Source organism: Mobula hypostoma, chromosome 5 (assembly GCF_963921235.1).
Source record: "Mobula hypostoma chromosome 5, sMobHyp1.1, whole genome shotgun sequence".
Taxonomy (NCBI): Eukaryota; Metazoa; Chordata; class Chondrichthyes; order Myliobatiformes; family Myliobatidae; genus Mobula; species Mobula hypostoma.
In genome coordinates this window covers 138,830,702-138,853,965 of record NC_086101.1, presented here as the reverse complement: position 1 = coordinate 138,853,965, position 23,264 = coordinate 138,830,702, and the positions used below count along the sequence as shown (strand labels likewise).

At 43.3% G+C, this 23,264-nt stretch overlaps 1 protein-coding gene across 1 annotated transcript in view; it reads right to left on the bottom strand.

Annotated features, from left to right (window-relative positions):
* cemip2 (cell migration inducing hyaluronidase 2) overlaps positions 1-23,264 on the bottom strand; it is a 114,983-nt gene that overhangs the window by 11,706 nt on the left and 80,013 nt on the right. Inside the window, exons 17-21 of the mRNA XM_063049026.1 lie at positions 22,245-22,460; positions 20,613-20,821; positions 12,642-12,824; positions 11,395-11,614; positions 6,168-6,269 (exon numbers count right to left, since the gene is read on the bottom strand). Of these exons, the coding sequence (XP_062905096.1) occupies positions 6,168-6,269; positions 11,395-11,614; positions 12,642-12,824; positions 20,613-20,821; positions 22,245-22,460 (930 nt within the window). The remainder of the gene's footprint in view (positions 1-6,167; positions 6,270-11,394; positions 11,615-12,641; positions 12,825-20,612; positions 20,822-22,244; positions 22,461-23,264) is intronic.

The following is a 23,264-nucleotide window of genomic DNA, read 5'->3' as shown; positions in this document are numbered from 1 at the left end:
ACTTTGAAACTAATGGCATTATGATCACTAGATGCGAAATGCTCCCCTTCTGTCTCCTTCAGTCCCATTCCCCAATAGGAGGATCAAGTATCGCACACTCTCGCATTAGGGCTTCTATGTACTGATAAAGGAAACTTTCCTGAACACATTTGACAAACTCTATCCCATCTAGTCCTTTTTCAGTGTGGGAGTTCCAGTCAATATGTGGAAAGTTAAAATCACCTACGATAACAACCTTATGTTTCTTGCAACAGACTGTGATCTCTCTACAGATTTCTTCTTCTAAATCCCTCAGACTGTTGGGTGGTCTATAATATAGCCCCATTAACATGGCTGTTCCTTTTTTATTCCTCAGTTCCATCCATAAAGCCTCACTAGGGAAGTTCTCCACTGTCCTGACTGAGTACAGTTGTGACTTTTTCCCTGACTAGTAACACCACCCCTCCCCGCCTTAATCCCCCCCACTCTGTCACATTTATAACAACAGAACCCCAGAATATTGAACTGCCAGTCTTGCCTCTCCTGCAACCAAGTCTCACTAATGGCTACAATATCATAATTACAAGTGTTGATTCATGCCCTGAGCTCGCCTGCCTTTCCTACGCTACTTCTTGCATTGAAATACAGCAGCCCTGGACATTCGTCACACCATGCTCAATCTTTTGATTCCTGACTTAGTCCAAGGTCTTCACAACATCTTGCCACTAATTGTTCTAGCACCTTGATTCCCATTCCCTGCAACTCTAGTTTAAGCCCCTCTGTACAGCAATAGCAAATCCTCCTGGTAGGTTATTAGTCCCCCTCCAGTTCAGGTGCAATCCGTCTCTCCTGTACAGGTCACACCTTCCTGGAAGAGAGCCCAATGATCCAACAATCTGATGTCTCCCTCCTATGCCAACTCCTTAGCCATGTGTTAAACTGTATAATCTTCCTATTTCTGGCCTCCCTAGCCCATGGTAGGGTAGCAATCCTGAGATCACAGCCCTGGAGGTCCTCACCTTTAACTTAGCACCAAACTCCCCAAATCCACTTTGCAGAACCTCAATACTCTTCCTACCCATGTCATTGGTACCCACATGGATCACAACCTCTGGTTGCTCACCCCCCCACTTAATGCTGAGGACTTGATCTGGGATGTCCTGTCCCTGGCACCTGGAAGCAGTATCCAAAGTGCTGTTGAGGGGATGGCCACAGTGGTACTCTGGCCCGGTTGTTTAACCCCTTTCCCCTTCCTCACTGTCACCCAGTCTCCTGTGTCCTGCACCTTGGGTGTAACTACCTCTCTATATGTCCTATCAATCCCCTCAGCCTCCTGAATGATCCAGAGTGCATGCAACTCCTTAATACAGACTGTTAGAAGCAGCAGGTTGGCTGCCTTGCACGTGCAGTCATCAGGGACACTAGAAGTCTCCCTGCCTTCCCACATCCTACAAGAGGAGCATTCAACTACCCTGCCTGGCCTCCCTACTTCTTTAGCTGTGCAAATATAAAGTAAACAAATAAATAAACTGGGTGAAAAACAATCTAGCTAGAGCTCTTTCACCTTGTCTCACAAACCTCAAAGAGCTAAAACCTCAAACAACCACTCTTAACATCGTCCACTCCAACAAAGGCCAACAAGAACACTGACCCTGGGGAAGCAATGGGATGCAAGGCTACAATGCATGGATAGGACTGTAGAGCAGAGGTTGCAAACAGATTGGCCATGATCATAAGAAATGGTGAAACAGTCTGAAAGGGCAGAGTTCAGTACTCCTGCTAAAATATTTATATAGTCATAAATGTTCACCACAACTGGTAGATATTCAAGATCAAAAGAGTGAGCGTCTACTTTCCTGTAAAATCTTTCCTGGTTCTTAAACAGGTTTATGGCACTATTCTCCTTTTGCCTTGAGTGTACACCAATCCATCAGCTGTAATGTTTAGCTAAGTGACCCTAGACCACAACCGAGAGCACCACTGATTAGTATTCCAGCTGTCACTGCTTTCTCCATCTTCATTGTGACATGGTGCCAGTACTTAATGGAGAGGGATTCCTTGTAATTACACTCCCCTCCCGTGAATATAAACATTAGTATTAAATCTTCTCTCAACTTTTACTCCTCTGGCTCTCTATATATGCCTGCAGTTGTTTGTGCAAAAGCAATAAACAGGCAATTTTGTTCTATTTCTAAGTCAATGACAACAATAGTTTTCTGTCTAGTATCGGATTACATTGCAAGAACATTAATAAAATAACTAGATAGTAAAATAATAAATTAATAAGATAGAATAGCACAGTAGTGTATCGGTTAACGCATTGCTTTAGTGTGCCAGCTGTAAGATCAGGGATCACTTCCCACCACACCCTGTAAGGAGATGTTCTCCCCGTAACCAAGCAGGTTTCCACCAGCTGCTCGAGTTTCCTCCCACATTCCAAAGACGCATTAAGTTGTAGGCATGTTACGAAGGTGGCGGAAACGGGGCGAAACTTGCAAGCTGCTCAGCACAACGCTTACTATTTGATTTGATGGTCATTAGAGAATGCATGCATTGTAGAGACCAATTTAACACAGACAAAACTCACCAGAACACAAATTACTTACAAATCCACCATCTCACTCCAGTGCAACTAAAAATGAACGTTGAAAAAGAATCCCTTGTTTAAGAGTTAGACGAACATGTGAAAGTGTCGAAAATAGAACTATACAAATAGTAGTATGCAAAAGTTTGGGCACCCCTGGTCAAAATTTCTGTTACTGTGAATAGCTAAGCGAGTAAAAGATGACCTGATTTCCAAAAGGCATAAAGTTAAAGATGGCACATTTCTTTAATATTTTAAGATTACTTTTTTTATTTCCATCTTTTACAGTTTCAAAATAACAAAGAAGGAAAAGAGCCCAAAGCAAAAGTTTGGGCACCCTGCATGGTCAGTACTTACTAACACTCCCTATGGCAAGTATCACAGCTTGTAAACTCTTTCTGTAGCCAGCTAAGTCTATCAATTTTTGTTTGGGGGATATTTGCCCATTCTTCCTTGCAAAAGACTTCTACTTCTATGAAATTCTTGGGCCATCTTGCATGCACTACTCTTTTGAGGTCTATCCACAGATTTTCAATGATGTTTAGGTCAGGGGACTGTGAGGGCCATGGCAAAACCTTCAGCTTACGCCTCTTGAGGTAGTCCATTGTGGATTTTGAGGTGTGTTTAGGATCATTATCCTTTTGTAGAAGCCATCCGCTTTTCATCTTCAGCATTTTTTTTTCAGACGGTGTGATGTTTGCTTCCAGAATTTGCTGGTATTTAATTGAATTCATTCTTCCCTCTACCTGTGAAGTGTTCCCCGTGCCACTGGCTGCAACACAAGCCCAAAGCATGATCGATCCACCCCCGTGCTTAACAGTTGGAGAGGTGTTCTTTTCATGAAATTCTGCATCCTTTTTTCTCCAAACATAAAGGTTCTATTTTAACTTCATCAGTCCACAGGACTTGTTTCCAAGATGCATCAGGCTTGTTTAGATGTTCCTTTGCAAAATTCTGATGCTGAATTTTGTGGTGAGGATGCAGGAAAGGTTTTCTTCTGATGACTCTTCCATGAAGGTCATATTTGTGCAGATGTCGCTGCACAGTAGAACAGTGCACCATCACTCCAGAGTCTGCTATATCTTCCTGAAGGTCGTCTGCAGTCAAACACGGGTTTTGATTTGTCTTTCTAGCAATCCTATGAGCAGTTCTCTCGTAAAGTTTTCTTGGTCTTCCAGACCTCACCTTGACATTCACTGTTCCTGTTAACTGCCATTTCTTAATTACATTATGAACTGAGGAAATGGCTACCTGAAAACACTTTGCTATCTTCTCATAGCCTCCTCCTGCTTTGTGGGCATCATTTATTTTAATTTTCAGAGTGCTAGGCAGCTGCTTAGAAGAGCCCATGGCTGCTGATTGTTGGGACATGGTTTGAGGAGTCAGGGTATTTATAAAGCTTTGAAATTTGCATCACCTGGCCTCTCCTAACGATGACTGTGAACAAGCCATAGCCCTAACAAGCTAATTAAGGTCTGAGACTTTGGTAAAAGTTATCTGAGAGCTCAAATCTCTTGAGGTGCCCAAACTTTTGCATGGTGCTCCTTTCCTTTCTTCCCCCACTCTAAAATAGTACAAAACAAAAATAATACACTAATCTTGCTTAAAATGTTGAAAAGAATGTTTCATCTTTAACTTTATGACTTTTGGAGATCAGTTCATCTTCTACTCACTTAACTATTCACAGTAACAGAAATTTTGACCGGGGTGCCCAAACTTTAGCATGCTACTGTACATGCAGTGGCCACTTTATTAGGTGCACCTGTTCATGAATGAAAATGTCTGATTAGCTATTCAATGCATAAAAGCATGCAGCTATGGTCAGTTGTTCAGCCCAAATATCAGAACGGGGAAGAAATCTGATCTAAGTGACTTTGATTGTGTCAGAAGACTGTTGGTGTCAAAAACTGCTCATCTCTTGGGATTTTCACGCACTACAGACTCTAGAGTTTACAGAGAATAGGGCAATAAGCAGAAAACATCCAGTGAGTGGCAGTTCTGTGGGCAAAAACACCTTGTTAAAGAGAGAGGTCTCTGGAGTATGACCAGACTGGTTTCAAGTCGACAGGAAGATGACAGTAACTCAAATTACCACTCAGTACAATGGTGCTGCACAGAAGAGCATCTCTGAACGCACCATATGTTGAACCTTGAAGAGGATGGGCATGAAGGCAGATGTAGCAGAAGGCCACGAAATATAATCAGTGTCCACTTTATTAGGTACAGGAGGTACCTAACAAAATGGCCACTAAGTGTACATCCCACATTAACAATCTTTTACCATCACAACCTCCCCATTTCCTTTTACAGTCAAGAAGCCACCATATTTCTTTATGACTTAGAAGTAAGCCATTCACCCCATTGATTTTCTGTCTAATCTATTCTCCCTACAATCTTATTCACTCACCTACACACTCTACTCAACTTACAGTACCAACCAGTCTTCAGGATATGGGGAAAAATGGATCAGCTGAAGGAAATCCATTTGATCACAGCGACAGCATGCGAACTCCACACAAACAGTATCAGGGATCAGAACTGAACCAGGGTCTCTTGGGTTATGAGATAGCAGCTCTACTGACTATACCTCAGAGCTGAACAAGAGCATATCATCTGACAGCACACTCATTTATCTTTCTGGTGTTTCATGCAGTACTAAACAAAGAGAACCTGGGCCAATTTTCACTCAGGTAATGCCGAGACAGGACTACAAAGGGAGCAATCAAAGCATGTTTGTCCCTGTAGCTTCAGGCTTACCCTTAATCTTGGACCTTGTCATAAGATTTTAAAATACTTTATACTTTATTGTTGCCTAACAATTGATACTAGAACATACAATTATCACAGTTATATTTGCTTCTGTGCTTCCTGCTCCCTGGAGTACAAATCGATAGTAAATATTAAAAATTTAAATTATAAATCATAAACAGAAAATAGAAAAATGGCAAGTAAGGTAGTGTAAAAAAACCAAGAGGCAGGTCTGGATATTTGGAGGGTACGGCCCAGATCCAGGTCAGGATCCGTTCAGCAGTCTTATCACAGTTGGAAAGAAGCTGTTCCCAAATCCTGCCATACAAGTCTTCAAGCTCCTGAGCCTTCTCCCGGAGGGAAGAGGGACGAAAAGTGTGTTGGCTGGGTGGGTCGTGTCCTTGATTATCCTGGCAGCACTGTTCTGATAGCGTGCGGTGTAGAGTGAGTCCAAGGACTGAAGATTAGTTTGTGTGATGTGCTGGGCTGTGTTCACGATATTCTGCAGCTTCTTCCCGTCTTGGACAGGACAACTTCCATACCAGGTTGTGATGCTCCCTAGAAGAATGCTTTCTACGGTGCATCTATAAAAATTAGTGAGGGTTTTAGGGGACAGGCAAAATTTCTTTAGCTGTCTCAGGAAGTAAAGGTGGGCCTTCTTGGCAGTGAACTCTGCTTGGTTGGACCAAGTCAGGGCATTTGTGATACTGACCCCGAGGAACTTAAAGCTTTTGACCTGTTCCACTTGCGCACCGATGTAAATGGGGTCGTGCGGTCCGCTACTCCTTCTGAAGTCAACAACCAATTCCTTCCCAATGTTCACTGAAACAGATCAAATACCTTGAAGAATACTTACAGAAATGAAAGGCTTGATGTGGCCTTGTTGGATTCCAGTTTTCCCAAGAGATTGGATCTGTACAAGGAGGTAGGTTTGATGTGGATCACTCGTAAATGTCAGCTGCAAAACAAACAGGTGGTACATTGAGTTCTGATCTTTAAACAATTCAGTGGCTAATCTGATCTTTACTTGCTAATGCCCTTCAGATAGCACACAGGGACAACAAGAGAGAACAGAGAATGCAGATGCTGGAATCTAGAGCAACAGTCTGCTGAAGGAACTCAGCGTGTCAAGCAATATCTGTGGGAAGAAAGGAACTGTCAACATTTTGCTCAAAAATCTGAAATCCTCATGCAGGATTTTGACTTGAAAAAGCCAAAATTCCTTTTCTACCAGATGCTGCTCAACTTGCTGAGCCATGCAGACTGAGAATTTAAGAGCTTGGCTGAACGTAACAATAGCAGGAGGCTGTTCAGCCCCTCAGATCTATCCCACCATTCCATTAAACTGTGATCCATTTCTTAGAAATCTATCAATCTTACCCAAAATGTTCCCAGCCTCCACAGGTTTTCGACAAAAATCCCCCCATCCCCTTTTCTATGACGAAATGTCAGTCACAGAATCATGCAGCAAAGAAAAACAAAGACCATGCTGACTAGCGAGAATCTGGTTACATTAATCCTACATTAATTTCATTTTTTTCCCCCATAGATTCTATCATTCATCTAAACCTCAGGGGCAATTTACAGTAGCTAATTAACCTACCAAGTCCTTCACCAGAACATTGAAGGTCCAAACTTCTAAGTAAATTGAATATCAAAGTACATATATGTCACCATATACAACCCTGAGATTCTTTTTCTTGTGGGCATACTTAGTAAATCCAATAATTATAACAGAATCAATGAAAGATGGCACCCAACAGGGCAGACAACCAATGTACAACAGACAAACAGTACAAATACAAAAAGAAAGATTAAAGGAAATAATAATCAATAAATAAGCAATATATATCGAGAACATGAAATGAAGAGATCTTGAAAGTGAGTTCATAGGTTGTGGGAACAGTTCAGAGATGGGGCAGATGAAGTTGAATGAAGTTATCCCTTTTGGTTCAAGAGCCTGATGGTTCAGGGGTAATAACCGTTCCTAAACCTGGTGGTGTGAATCCTGAGGCTCCTGTACCTTCTTCCTGATTTCAGCAGTGAGAAGAGAGCATGACTAGGTGGTGATGATGGATGTTGCTCTGTGTAGATGTGCTCAGTGGTGGGAGGGCTTTACCGTGATGGGCTGGGCTGCATCCACTACTATCTGTAGGATTTTCCATTCAAGGGCATTGGTGTTTCCATACAAGGCTGTGGTGCAGCCAGTCAATACACTCTCCACCACACATTTATAGAAGTTTTAGATGTCATATGAAATTTTCCTAAACTCTTAAGGAAGTAGAGGCATTGCTGTGCTTTCTTCCTAATTGCACTTGTATACTGGGCCCGGGACAGGTCCTCTAAAATTATAACAATTTAACATTACTCAGCCTCTCCAGCTGTGATCCCCCGATGAAGACTGTCTCATGGACCTCCAGTTTCTTCCTCCTGACATCAATAATGAGCTCCTTGGTCTTGTTGACATTAAGTTGTTGTTGTAGCACCAGTCAGCCAGATTTTCAATCTCCCTCCTATATACTGATTCTCTACCACCTTTGACTTGGCCTTTGACAGTGGTGTCATCAACAAACTCAAATATGGCATTGGAGCCATGCTTAGTGCACAGTCTTGAGTACAAAGCGAGTAGAGCGGGGGTAAAGCACACAGCCTTGTGATTCACCTGGGCTGATAGAGATTGTGAAGGAGATGTTGTTGCCAAACTGAACTGATTGGGGTCTGCAAGTGAGGAAATCGAGGATCCAATTGTACAAGGAGGTATTAAGGCCAAGGTCTTAAAGCTTATTGAATAGTTTTGAGGGAATGATGGTATTGGATGCCGGACTGTGGTCGAATAAGAGCATCCTGATGCCCAGATGTTCCAGGGTTGATTGAAGAGCCAATGAAATGGCTTCTGCTATGGACCTGTTGCTCCAGTAGGCAAACTGGAGTGGTTCCAAATCAGTTTTCAGGTTGAAGTTGACGTGTTTCATCACCGACCTCTCAAAACACTTCTTCACAGTAGATGCTAGTGCTACTGGATGGTAATCATTGAGGCAGCTTACCATGTTCTTCTTAAGCAATGGTAAGATTGAAGCCTACTTGAAGCGAGCCTAAGCGGGAGGTTAAACATATCAGTCAACACTCCAGCCAGCTGATCAGCCCAGGTCTGGGCTGGATGTTTTCCATGGGCTCACCTTCCTGAAGGATTCTCTCATGTGAAATCATAGGATCATCAGGGGTTGTGGGAGGATGCTGAGGATGTTCTACGAGTCTGTGGTGGTCAGTGCTATCATGTTTGCTGTTGTGTGCTGGGGCAGCAGGCTGAGAGTAGCAGACGCCAACAGAATCAACAAACTCATTCGTAAGGCCAGTGATGTTGTGGGGATGGAACTAGACTCTCTCACAGTGGTGTCTGAAAAGAGGATGCTGTCCAAATTGCATGCCATCTTGGACAATGTCTCCCATCCACTATATAATGGACTGGTTGGGCACAGGAGTACATTCAGCCAGAGACTCATTCCACGAGATGCAACACAGAGCATCATAGGAAGTCATTCCTGCCTGTGGCCATCAAACTTTACAGCTCCTCCTTTGTAAGGTCAGACACCCTGAGCCAATAGGCTGGTCCTGGATCTATTTCCTGGCATAATTTACATATTACTATTAAAATTTATGGTTTTATTACTATTTATTATTTATGGTGCAACTGTAACGAAAACAAATTTCCCCCGGGATCAATAAAGTATGACTATGATTATGAGTTTGTGATGGTTCCTCCACGTTTTACGCCTAACAGTTATACCCCTTATTCTAGACTTGCCCTCCAAATGAAACTGTTGTTCTTTCCCCCATCCTCTCAATTTAATCATCTAAAACATCACAATTAATTAAGCCCTCAGTCTTCTCACCTTAAGGGAATATAGTCCAGGTCCACACAGAAGCAGCTAGTACCCAAGACAAAGAATCATTCATTCCCCGAATACACACTTGAGAACCTCTGAAGCCAAATTTTTCTTCCCAGTATCTGTGTCAGCCATAAAGAGGTCTACCTAATGCTCTGCAAAATTGAAGCTCGGGCCTGCCCTCCCCCCCAAGTAGAGAAAACCACATCAAAGTCAACAATTCCTAATCTCTACAGCCAAACACAATGCTCCATCCCCTCAGATCAGCCTTTGATTAGGTTGGCATGAGGAGAGTGAAATCTTTCCAACAACAGATGGCCAGACACTTATTTGAGTACATTCCTGCAAGGAGCAAGTCTTAGAGGTGATCCTTCAGCTGTCAGGAGCTTCAGAACCTCCTGAGGATGGGGTAAAGTTCTGGGTTTAATTTAAGCTGCAGGATAACAGATGTTCCCAAAACTTGGGTCTGTAGCAGCAATGCAATTGTTCTTGCTGTAGCCTAGAATGTCAGTGCACCTCAACATAGAGAGGTGAACATGCCTACACCACTAGTTCCAGACCCTTCCCACACCTGGTCCAAAAATCAGCAGGGACCCTTCCAAACTCCTGACCTTAAGTAGGCACCACAGTCAGCAGGCTTGCATGGGTCTCTCCCCAGTATCCTGCCTCGTGGCTGTGCGCAGTTTTTCCTTACAGCTGGATGCTGTGCTTGTGTATTCCCACCCACCACCAGCCCCATCTCTCCACAGATCCCTGCTGACTCCCATCACTTCAAGTCTGCATGAATATAACCTTCAAATGTGTGAGCCAAGTGGACCGAAAGACCTGGAGAGCCTCACGACCGGCTCAGGCAATCAGAAAGTCAGTCAGAACGACATCACCTCTCCAAACATCACAGGTTGGAGTGTTGACATCAAATATAACAAATCAGGCACCTACTCACTTGTGGATCCAGACCAACAAGTGATAGGGAGAATCACTGTTTACAATGCAAGTCACTTCTGTAACAACCCATATTAGAAGCGTCAACCTGTAATAGTTAATATACTGTAGGTGTCTTACTGTGAGTGGGTGACAATAGCTTCCAAATAGAACAAGGAGAAATACAGGATGACCTCAAAGTAGGCAAGGTGGAGTACACCCGCCAATCTCATCCCTTCTCCCTAACCTCTTCAAGTTCCCATCTAGAACAGGATGGCAAATACCAGTCACCTTTTTAATCTTTGCAAGGACCAGCACAGCCAAGCCTGTTTGATGAATCAAGACGGGCCAATGTCCGACAAGCAGCAGACTTCCCCCACCCTCATTCAATGACACAGGTCAGGTGTAGTTCCATCGCTGTGACATAGGTGACGTCAGCCGTTACCGTACAGTTCAACCATTCAGATTGCAAACCACAGCACATTAAGCACACAAGTTAAGATAAGGCGCAAGGGAAAACTAACTTGCATTTCTACAGTTGTCTTTGTGATCCACTTTGCTGTTTTGAACTGCAGCCACATAACGTGCTGAGGTACTTCATGGGAGCCCAATCAAATAGACTGTAATACAGGCTACACAGTAGCTAATATATTGTCCTTCAATTGACAGAGTTGATGAAACTGCTCAAGAGATACACACAGAAATCAGGCTTCAGATTGATGACCTTTCAAAGCTCAGCTTAATGTTTTTAAAGACAGCATCTCCAAGTGAGCAGCACTCCCTCAATACATGTGACAGTTTACATTCCTGCACACAAGTGATAACACCTCAGATGCTGCAGGTGTTGTCACTTGATGGCATAAAAGATATCACAGCTATTGGTTTTTTTTTTAAAAAGTGTTGAACGTTGCCCAGTAACGTACATACATTCATTCCTTAACTAACGTCACTGAGCAAATACCATTCTGACCGCACGCAGATTGGCTGGAATTTCTCCCACATTTCAGCATTGGTTGCCTTTCAGAAATATTTCATGGCTTGCAAATTGTTTGGGGCATTCCATGCTTCCAAGATAACAAACTTTCATGAAAGTGATTGCCTACAGAGGCATGGGGTTATTGGGCTAAATGCACATCTGTAAACCAAGTTTAAGGATGAAGTCCTGATGAATGGCCTCGGCCCGAAAAGTCAACCGTTTACTCGTTTCCATAGATGCTGCCTGGCCTGCTGAGCTCCTCCAACATTTTGTATGGGTTAAGAAGGAAGTGGAGGGCTTACCTGAGAAGCTCCACACTTTTCACACTTCCCTGAGCTCTTCAGTGGCATTGCTACGTTGGCTTTGGGAACTGCCGAATACTTGGGGTAGGCAGTGGATGTGCAGTTGCTTACTCTCCAGGACTCCATCATGGCAGTCACTTTGACCCGTTCACAGCCCTGGACGGAGCAGTAGCTGTGCCCCTCCCGATCTTGTCTGGCCCGGAGCATTAGAAACAGCAACCTGGAGACAAGAGGGAGATTCCTGAGATCCTGACCTTCTCCAGCTCAGGCTGGCTGGGTAGTGGGACCTGTGAAACACCTGTGAAAGCAACTTGTCTTTTGCACTGAGAGGTGAATCATTCCAACAAAATCTTACCCCCATTTCCACTGTTACAAGGTTCATGCAACTAAACTATAATTGGTTATTCATCGCATCAGTTCCCCTCTGGGGTTTGTGACCTGCAAAATCCTCCTACCAACAACCCTTAATTTAGATCAAACAGCATGGAAACAGGCTCTTTTCCCCAATCCCTCCAAGCAGACCAAGATGCCTTCTAAATATTACATAAATATTAGCACTATTAAGTATTACTTTAAGTCCAATGGACTTAGCATGACAGATTGTTCAAAAGGGTCAATTTTAATGAAGAGCGCTGAAAGTGAGGAGAGGTGGGGGTGTACGTGGAAAGATAGGGTGGGGGGGTAGAGAGAGAAAGAGCAAGAGAGCAACTTGGACTCTTACGGGATAAGACGACCAACAGTTAATGTAGAATACCACTGGAGATCGGAATTGGAGGAGTGGAGAGTTTTCAGTGTCTCAGGGAAATTACAGAGGGGCAAGGCATGAAAAGAACTGAAAAGAATAAAGAAAACTTTTAGACAAGGGTGGGTCAATGAGCTTCAGGTTTGAATAATTTATGATAAATTTAGCGAATACACAACTAATGTCATCATTGCCAGTGAAAATAATAATTAAAGGGTTAGGACCCCAAGTGCCCTTCAGCACGTAGTGTGGAAGGTAGGAGGCCAGGAATGTGTCCATAGGAACAGCCTCAAGACAGCAAAGGCAGGGATTTTAACTCTAGGGGTATCTCAGCACCTTGATCTTTGTCACTTCGATGGTGAACAAGGATGCACAGTGTCTTCATATCACAGGCAGTAAAGCTGAAGAAAATAGAGTTAGGCAGTCAAAGAAAAGCAAGTGAGAAAAACTGATCAATTGTCAATGTTACTTTACAGGGGATACTCAAAAGGAAAGAGTAACATACCCAGTACTATTGTCAAAGTAGTATTTTCTCTCCTCCGGTTTATTCTGCAGTTGTACGAGAGAAGCAACCTCTTGGAAATCCTCCACACTGTGGGCTGTTGAGTTTTGCCTTTGGTAGATGTCAGCCATGACCTGGAAGGTAGATTCTTTTGGGTAGCAGAGACCCACTCGAATCCAGTCCCCCCTGTGGGCAAGAATACGAACAGTGAGGTCAGCCAAAAGCACTGTTTGACAGAAGGCCTGTGGGGAAAACACTTTTTAAACACCTCACTGTACAAAGACAATGTTTGACAATCCAATGTTAAAATAGCTGCTTTCAGAAAGAGCAGGAAATTGTAGACTTTCTCCCACTTTAGGGAAGGTCCTGTTCCTGGAAAATGTTTACAAGCCAAGGGCAGCGCTGAGGTGGTGCTAGCTGGTGCTGTAGCACCAGCAGAAATTACAATAGCACCACCAAAGCACCACCAAGAAATTAACTGAAAATTGACATACTAATTGCAGCTGCTTTGCTTTCTCTGTATAGTTTTGAATACAGCTTGTTTCTCCAGCTGATCTAGTGAAACAGCACCCCCAATTACCATAGCACCCACGCAGCAATAAAGTTACAAGCTCTGTCTCTGTGCTAGTCTAAGGTCACATCCACTCTACACTTCTGCTTATTCGTTCGTTGTCAATGTCCTGCTCTTGCCGTCCTCAGATCAGTTAAGCTGAACTATGATCACTTAAGGTGGTGATGTCACTCACTCTCACTCACATGAGAGATTGATAGTATACATCCAGGCGCAGATCCATGGTCTTGTGAGACTAACGGATGCCACACACATCGTGCTTTTACAAGCAAGCGTGGGCCTGGCACGTGCATTATTTTGGCCGGCGTGAAAAATGGATCGATTTTTAGTCAGAAAACGACCTCATCCAGAGGAATGAGCCTGTCTTAATTGAAAGTGACATGCAGAAAGAAGTGGGGATGAGGACAGTGGGGCTGAATTCAGATTGAGAAGACAAGACGGTTCAAGATCCGGAAATATGCTTGATAAAGTACATGCAAAGATTGTCCAAGAAAATAGTGAGTGTATGAGAGCAGTAGCTGAGTCTCTACGCTATACTGCGTGCCAAGGCATTGCCCAGCGAGGACACCGGGAGGATGATGGATCTGGCAATAGGAGAAACTTTGTTGAGTTGCTCAGTGTAATTGGGAAGTTTGATAAGACTGTACCTAAAAAAAAATAAAAGAGGATAATCCTGGAAATGCAAAAAACACCCATCATGATATCCAAAATGAAATTATGGGTATTATGGCAGATATGGTCGGACGTCAAGAAAGTGCAGAAATCAAGGAGGCTGGATATTTTGCCATCATGGTGGATGAAAGTAAAGACTTGAGTAAAAAGGAGCAAATATCAGTGGTGGTATGTTATTTAAATAATGAAACAGTGCTTGAAGAATTCTTGCACTTCACTCCAGCAGAAGGGTTGGACACAGAGCTGCTTCTTAAAAGCATTGAACAGATACTCGCCCAGTGTGTTATTGATAAGAACACGTGTATAGGTCAGTGTTATGACGGGGCGGCAGTGATGTCCGGGTACAATAACGGGGTACATGAGAGGTTCAGGAAAGAGATCCCGCAGGCATTATATATACACTGCCATGCTCACAGACTTAACCTTGTTTTAGTGGATGTTGTGAGCAGTGTACCACAAGCGGGTGAGTTTTTTGAAACTGTGCAACTGCTTTACAACTTCTTTTCAAACTCTGTTGCCCACGATTTTTTCATGAAGAAACAGAGAGAACTGGAATCAACTGCACAGCCTGTGGAGTTGAAGAAACTGTCAGATACACGCTGGGCATGGCATTATACAGCTTTGTGGGCTATAAGGAAATCACTCCCGTCATTCTAGCTACACTACAGGATATTATGGGTCAACCAAATGCACGGAGGAAAACGGAGGCCAGAGCTGTAAATGGACTGACTGACGAGCAGTTTGCTTTACTCCTCACTCTGTTTGAGGATTTATTCCAAGTCACCAAGTTCATGTCAGACCAGCTACAATCTCCCAGTTTGGAGCTTTCATCCGCTGTGGACTTGGCCAGTCTGTTATCGATGCACTCTCAGTAAAACGGGGAGGGGTATCATGGCGTGAAATTCATGCAAGAGCTAGGGATCTGTGCGTCAAGGCCAGTATACAGAGCAGACCACATGAAAGGAGACAGGCCCAGCCACCCCGCCACCTACATGATTTGGTTGTTGAGGCCCAAACTGAACGCACACCTGACACATCCTCTGATGACCTTCTCAATCACTGTTTCTATCCAGTTATAGACAGACTTCTGACTGAAATGAAAAGACGGTTCTCATTTGAGACTGGAGGTGTTCTGACTGGAGTCTCAGCATCGAGTCCCAAACACAAGTTCTTCCTGGACAAGAACTGTCTTTGGCCAATGGCCCAATACTATGGAGTGACTGAAGTGAACCTGACTGCAGAGCTACATCAGGTTCGGCGTCTGCTGGAAACAAAACAAAAGCAACGACAGACAGTGAATGACACAGTGGAATTTCCAGTTCTAATGAGACCCTACCACGATGTACTTATAGATTTATACAATCCAATCTGCATATCACTGACTCTACCTGTGACATCTGCCTCATGCAAACGGAGTTTCTTTTGCCTCAGACACCTCAAAAACTACCCAAGGAATAGCAGCGGCGATGCTCGGAACAGCAACTTGGCCCTGTTGGCCATAAACAGCCGGAGGACCAAAGCACTTGACATCCAGAAAATCATTGATGCTTTCACCACTAATCACAACAACAGACGGATTGTGCTTCTCTGAAAACATCAATGGTGAGTGCAGTTGATTTTTTTTAAATTTGGGCCAAGACTAATGCTGATTATTATTATTATTTTGTGGTGGATACCCCATAGTCCTTATGATTCCTGCAAATCCCAAACTATTACATTTACTGCTATTAAGCCTACTGGTTTTGCTTAGACTTCCAAGTGGTGATTCTGTTGATTTTTGTTTTAAATTCAATAGCTAAATTAATTGAGGTATTGCATGGTCAGAGTACAATTTGTCCAACTCCTGGTAAAGCCTTGCATCTGTTGTTTGCCTTATTTGACTTTAATAATGGTGTATCTTTTGGCATTATCTGTCTATGTAATGAGAATAGCAGTGGACATTGTGGGTTAGTGTTGTGGTTTTCAGTTGAAAAAGCACGCATTTGACGCTGATTGCGGGATTGGTGTGCGATTCACGTTGTGCGCTGGGGGTCGGATGCTCTGTTGGTTTGTTTATTTATGCTCTGTGTAGCCCGGGTTGTCTCCGATGCTGTTGACACTGTCACAGTTCACTTGTATATTAGATCTATCAATTGCTGTTGCTTGCGAATCAACAGAGGCATTTATATTAGGCACATGATGCTTGAAACTGACTTTTGAACATCACACATCTGGCCTTGCGAATACATATTACCATACAGTGCATCCCTCAGCACCATCATAGAATAATTCAACCCCACTGTAGCACCAGCAAAAAAAAATCTCTGGCACTGCCACTGTTACAATCTGTTATCCCCTCAAGTCAGACACGTCTGTTTATTGGAGCTTCCTATATCTTATCACTCTATAAACACTGGCTATAATTCTTTCATTGGATATTCACTCTACTAACACTACACATAACTAAACTACAGGTGCTCCTTGCAACACCAGGTCTGCATTCCCGGAATGGCAGGAGAGCGTAGTGCTTAGCACAATGCTTTACAGCGCCAGTAGTCCAGGTTCAATTCCCGCTGTTTGCAAGATGTGTGTATATTCTCCCTGTGACTGTGTGGGTTTCCTCCGGGTGCTCTGGTTTCCTCACACAGTTCAAAGACCTACCAGTTGGTAGGCTAATCGGTCATTGTAAATTGTCCTGTAATTAGCCTGGGATTAAATCAAGGGATTGATGGGTGGTGCAGCTCGAACGGCCAGAAGCTTCTATTCTGCACTGTATCTCAATAAATAAACCCTCCCCATCATGATTTTCCATAACACAAAGCAACGTTGTCTGCACTTGCATCAAGAAACAGGTTATAAAATAAATTGTGTGTCATTTATTTACTTTTTCCATTTAAATTTCAATTTTTTTTGGGTAGTGATTTGAGTGTTCCAAAGCTAAACTGCCATGACCTGGGGGATTGTCTGTAATGGAATGTATATGGTATCCAGTCATTCACTAGTACAGAAAACATTTTGTCATTATTACAACTCTCTGTAATAATGCTTCAAAAGTCTGTGGGGGAATTTGGGTAAAGTTTGGTTTGTGTACATCAGATTTTCCATAACCCAGCGAACTCTGTAAACAAATAATACTGTGAAACTAGGCAAAGTTCCCCAATCTGAAGCTCTGGGTAATTATGCTGAACAGTGGTCAAGGAGCTGGGATTCAGCATTAGTGGCTGATCACAGAGTGCTTGGTACAGATGGATTACGTCTTGGAGTGGATGATCTCATGGTGAGCAGTTTCACCCAACGTCATTCACCCCAAAACAGTTTCACTGTTGTGCAAATTAAAGAAAATGTAGGAAGTTGATAAAAACACAAAAGAAGCAATTGTACAACTATGATCCAAGAAACCAGGTCTCCCTCCTTAACCAATGAGATTTAAAGATTGGGGATTGAGATGCAGAAGGAGCATAAATTGCTGTCAACTGTTTAAAAGACACAAATATAATTTTAGGAAGACACCATAAGGCCATAAGACATAGGAGCAGAATTAGGCCGTTCAGCTCTTTGAGTCTGCTCTGCCATTCCATTATGGATGATTTGTTATCCCCTCACTCCCATTCTCCTGCCTAGCCCCTGTTGATACCCTTGCTAATCAAGAACTATCAACCTCCACTTTAAATATTCCCAATGACTTGCCCTCCATAGCTGTCCACCACAATGGATTCCACAGATTCACCACACTCTGGCTAGAGAAATTCCTCCTCATCTCTGTTCCAAGGGACACCCTTGTACACTGAGGCTCTTGCTGCAGGAAACATCCTCTCCACATTTACTCTATCTAGGCTTTTCAATATTCGACGGATTTCATTAAGATTCCCACCCCCAAATTGTTCTAATAAGTACAGACCCAGAGCCATCAAATGCTCCTCATATGTTATCCCTTTCATTCCCAGGATCATTCTCATGAACCCCCTCTGAACCCTCTGCAATGCCAGCACATCCTTTCACTTTGGTGGCAAGAACAGGAAGGCAGATTACTATCTGACTGGTGTCAAGTTAGGAAAAGGGGAAGTACAATGAGATCTGGGTGTCCTTGTTCATCAGTCACTGAAAGTAAGCATACAGGTACAGCAGGCAGTGAAGAAAGCTAATGGCATGTTGGCCTTCATAACAAGGGGAGTTGAGTATAGGAGCAAAGAGGTCCTTCTGCAGTGGTACAGGGCCCTGGTGAGACCACACCTGGAGTATTGTGTGCAGTTTTGGTCTCCAAATTTGAGGAAGCACATAGAAACATAGAAAATAGGTGCAGGAACAGGCCATTCGGCCCTTCGAGCCTGCACCGCCATTCAGTATGATCATGGCTGATCATCCAACTCAGAACCCTGTACCAGCCTTCCCTCCATACCCCTGATCCCTTTAGCCACAAGGGCCATATCTAACTCCCTCTTAAATATAGCCAATGAACTGGCCTCAACTGTTTCCTATGGCAGAGAATTCCACAGATTCACCACTCTCTGTGTGAAAAAGACATTCTTGCTATTGAGGGAGTGCAGTGTAGGTTCACTGGGTTAATTCCCGGGATGACGAGAATGTCATATGTTGAAACATTGGAGCGACTGGGCTTGTATACACTGGAATTTAGAAGGATGAGAGGGGATTTGATTGAAACATACAAGATTATTAAGGGATTGGACACACTAGAGGCAGGAAACATGTTCCCGATGTTGGAGGAGTCCAGAACCAGAGGCCATAGTTTAAGAATAAGGGGTAGACCATTTAGAACGGAGTTGAGGAAAAACTTTTTCACACAGAGGTTTGTGGATCTGTGGAATGCTGTCTCAGAAGGCTGTGGAGGCCAAGTCTCTAGATTCTTTCAAGAAAGAGTTAGATAGAGCTCTTAAAGATAGCAGAGTCAAGGGATATGGGGAGAAGGCAGGAAAAGGGTACTGATTGTGGATGATCAGCCATGATCACAGTGAATGGCGGTACTGGCTCGAAGGGCTGAATGGCCTACTCCTGCACCTATTGCCTATGGTCTATTGTCTAAAACTGCTCAGAATACTCCAAGTTCAGTCTGACCAATGCCTTGTAAACCCAAAGCATTACATCCTTGTTTTTAATATTCTAGTCCTCTCAAAATGAATGCTAACATTGCATTTGTCCTCCTTACCATCAACTCAACCTGCAAGTTAACCTTCAGGGAATTCTGTATGAGGATTCCCAAGTCCCTCTGCACCTCTGACATCTGAATTTGCTCCCTGTTTAAAAAAATGGTCTCTGCTTTTACTCCTACCAAATTTCTATGCAAATACAGACCCAAGGGACTACAGATGTTGGAATTTGGAGCAACAAACTCTCCTAAAATAACCCAGAATGCAGGGTAGCATCTGTGGGAGGAAAGGAATTGATGTATCAGGACAAAATGCTGCATTAACACAAAATTTTTGCTTTTCTGAGTCACAGGAGCTGATACGGTGTTTAAGTTCCAACTTTAAATCTACAACAGGGAGACCAAAAGAGAGCCATCTTTCTGTGTAGAGATCAGCAGCACAGTGCCAATCAACCTGCTTGTTCTGCAAATTCCCATCTTACAGCCATTCTCTCTTACTCCCCTGAAAGCACTGGAAATCGATAGTAGCGGGCATCGCCTCCAAACGTCGTGGGCAGCGCAGTAGCAGAGTCGTTAGCCCAATGCTGTACAGAACCAGCGATGCAGGTTCAATTCCTGTTGCAGCCTGTGAGGATTTTGTACGTTCTCCCCGTGACCATGTGGGTTTGCTCCAGGTGCTCCATTTTCCTCCCACAGTCCAAAGACATACTGGTTGGTAGGCTAATTAGTCATTATAAATGTCTCTTGATTAGGCCAAGATTAAATTGAAATACTGCTCGAAGTGTTGTAAAAGGCTACTGTTCACTGAACATCAATTAATTAAAATTAAACTCTCATTTTAGCACCAAGGGTCATGAAAGGAATCAAGGGAAATAGAGATTATCATTTGGAAATGGCAATGAGGTGGAAGAATTCACTGGAATTCAGAAGAATGAGGGTTGACCTCATTGAAACCTATCAAATGGTGTAGGGCCCTGATATAGTGGATGTGCAGAGGGCGTTTCCTATGGTGGGAGAGTCTAAGAGAGAGAGGACACAGCCTCAGAAAAGACGGGTGGCCTTTTAGAATGGAGATGAGGAGGAATTTCTTTAGCCAGAGAGTTGTGAATATGTGGAATTCGTTGCCACAGCCAGCTGTGGAGGCCAAGTCTTTATGCATGGTTAAGGTAGAGGTTGACAGATTCTTGATTGGTCAAGGCATGAAGGGACACGGGGAGAAGGCAGGAGATTGGAGCCGAGAGGGAAAATGGATCAGCCATGACTCGATGGGCCCAGTGGCCTATTTCTGCTCCTGTGTCTTATGGTCAAGATTTGCCATGACAGAGTGGACCTAAAAGGTCAAATGGCCTACTCCTGTTCCTAATGCCATATACTTTATGTTGCAGAATAAACACATCTCACCCCAAGGAGCAAATGCTGACTAAGTAACTAAACCTGCCTTGAGACTTGCATTTAGATTAGGTACACGAAATGCATTGTACATTGATGCCAATAAAACTGAGGGCAGGCCCAGTGTGCAACAACATGATGCTACCATATCACACACTAAATATTAGCTCCCCTCTCATATTGCTCTGAACCATCATCTGTTTCACTGTGACCTTGTGAGTGCACACAGTAAGAGTAGACAAGCAAACTAAATGGCACTTACTTATTAAAGTTTATGAGGTAGAGGAAGGTTTCCTCGGGGGCCCGGTCATTCCAATGGATTGTGTAGCCTTTCTCGAGCATCACTACAGGCTGGTATTGCTGAAAGTCCGCTCGCTGGTTAATTCCACGAAGTGTCATGGGGTGTCGGGAGTATTCATCTCTTACAATGGTCATGGTTAGGTTCTGGGGTCGACGAGTCTGTATATAAACCTGGAACAAGAGACACGGTTCACTGACAAGCGAAGAACCCAGTGACTAGGTGCTTCAGTGGTTTAAGCTCTTTGTCCTTTGACTTCCAGTACTGAACATCTGCACACGTGGTACGGATTGGGATTTCATCACACTGAGTATGTGGCACAGAGGGCAGCACTCAAGCCTCCAAAGGTTGTGGTGTCAAGTCCCAAATCAGCTGAAACCATGCCAACACAATGAAGTAGACAGAACCAGTTTGTAAATCCTTGGAGGAGCCAGTCTGCGGAAAGGCGAGGAACATTCAGCAGGAAAGATTTCTGTATCAGGTAAATTAGCCCTTCGTTCAAGAGGATATCCAATCCAAGGGATTCTGGTGGGCCACCTTGTACTGGTAAGCTATAAAAAGTAAAAATATGACTAAACTAATGGGTGACACTGGCATCTCCATGTCAGAGGTATGAAACCCACAAGGTGTAGGCTGATGTATCCCGGTATAACACAGACAAATGGATGCTGAAATATTCTGGTAGACCTGAAAGAGCCCATGTTACCATTAGAAAAGGAATGAGTTCTCCTCCTGTGTCTTGACCAACTCTTGCCATCAACTACATTCGCAAAAACAAATAGATCTGGCTACTGCCTCAGTACTGTTTGCAGGATATTGCCATGTGAAACTAGGCTGACATTTCCTATATTATAACCATTGGTGAGAAAGCACCTCAAAACATCCTGCGACCACGAGAAGTGCTGTATAAACAAAAGGCACACCCTTATTTCTTCCTAAACTTCTATGTAGATACCTGAGGTCACTGTGCAAAACTGCTGGGTCTAAATTTAGGAGGGAGCTTCACTTTGCCCTTTTTCACTGGTGCGGACATTAACGTGAGAAAAGATAAAGCAAAAGACAACATGAAAATAAGTTATTATTCATGATGATTAGATCCAATAAAATATGTGGATGCCTTTTGTTAGTCAGTAAAGCATTGACCAAGTCGGATTATCTTCATGGCAAATTCTTAGAGCTGCTTTTCTAGACCGGGAGAGATTGATGTAATACTTATTGAAAAATGTAATGAAATGGATACATGCGAAGCAGATCTAATCAAAACTTTAATAACTAACTTTCTAGGAATACAGACTTCAACACTCAATTATATTAATAATACAGTCAAGACAAATATTTTTGAAAAGAAAAATCAATCTACTCCATTTATTAGATTTTTTTCTTAAAAGCAAACAGAGGACTTCTTATACAATGGAAACAGACACCACCAGAAAGATTTCTCCTGTGGCCGACATGATCCCTCGGTATAACCAAAGCACATTATCTGACTTTTCACATCTTGCGGTTTGCTCTGCACAAGTAACTGGCTACACTGTTCAAAACTGCGAAGTACTACAAAGACGTTTAAAAATTTCTGCTGTGTTTGGGTTTGTGTACCTGAGCATACTTCCCACTGCAAACCGATCCAAACCAAGATGTGATGTTCTTGCATTCCGGGTGCTGAACCAGGAAGTTGTCCATCCTGCCCACATATGTGTCCTTGTAACCCGTCACTGAACCATCAACATCATGGAATACTGCATTCTTGTCACCGTCGAGATCATAGCCCTCAAACCACGGGCCCGGCTTGCCAAAAAACACTCGCAAGGCTACCTGAGTTAAACATAGATCAGTGATGTAAACAGATCAACAATAACTTCAGTGGGAAGCAGTTGTGCCCAGATAGCAAGTTATTCCAGAGATTTAAGAACAGAAATCCAAGTGAAATACTTGGAATGGCTGAGTTGTCGTCGTCATGGGAGCAATTTTGGATCACCTTTTAAACTAAGATTCTATCTACCCTGTCCTATTGGCAAAAACAAAAATCTCTGGTAATCTGACTAATGCCTAACCCTCAACCAAAACCATTTAAATTATTTCTATGATTTTAGAAAGTTCTACTAAATAGCTATGGGGAAGAAATAAATCATAAATTTCAATTACAAAATCAATGTGGATTTACAAAATGCTAATTCTTTTTCTTAAGAGTACTTTGAGGGCATAGTTAGAAGCTGGATAAAGGGGGGGCCAATAAATGTAATGTATATGGATTGCTGTAGTCAGGAAGCAGGGGATATGGATTCTTCCTGAATGGCACAGTAGGTTTTAGAAGCAGGGTTTTTCCGATACGTGCAGTTATAGTCTCTTCAATTTCCTAGGGCAAGGAGGAGTCCCTGGCAGTGGCTGTAGTTCATAGCACTCTCACCTCTCATGTTGAGAACAGTCTGACCGTAAGTTTTGGACACAAAAGCCCAGGCTGATCTCCAGTGCAGTGCTGTGAGAATGCTGTTCTGCCGGAAGGGCAAAGCTTGCTTTTACCATCTCACAGCTCCAGTGACCCAAGTTCAATCCCCATCTAGGCTGCAGTCTGTCTGCATGATGGGCTTCCAGGTCCTCTGATTTCCAGCCACATGCCAC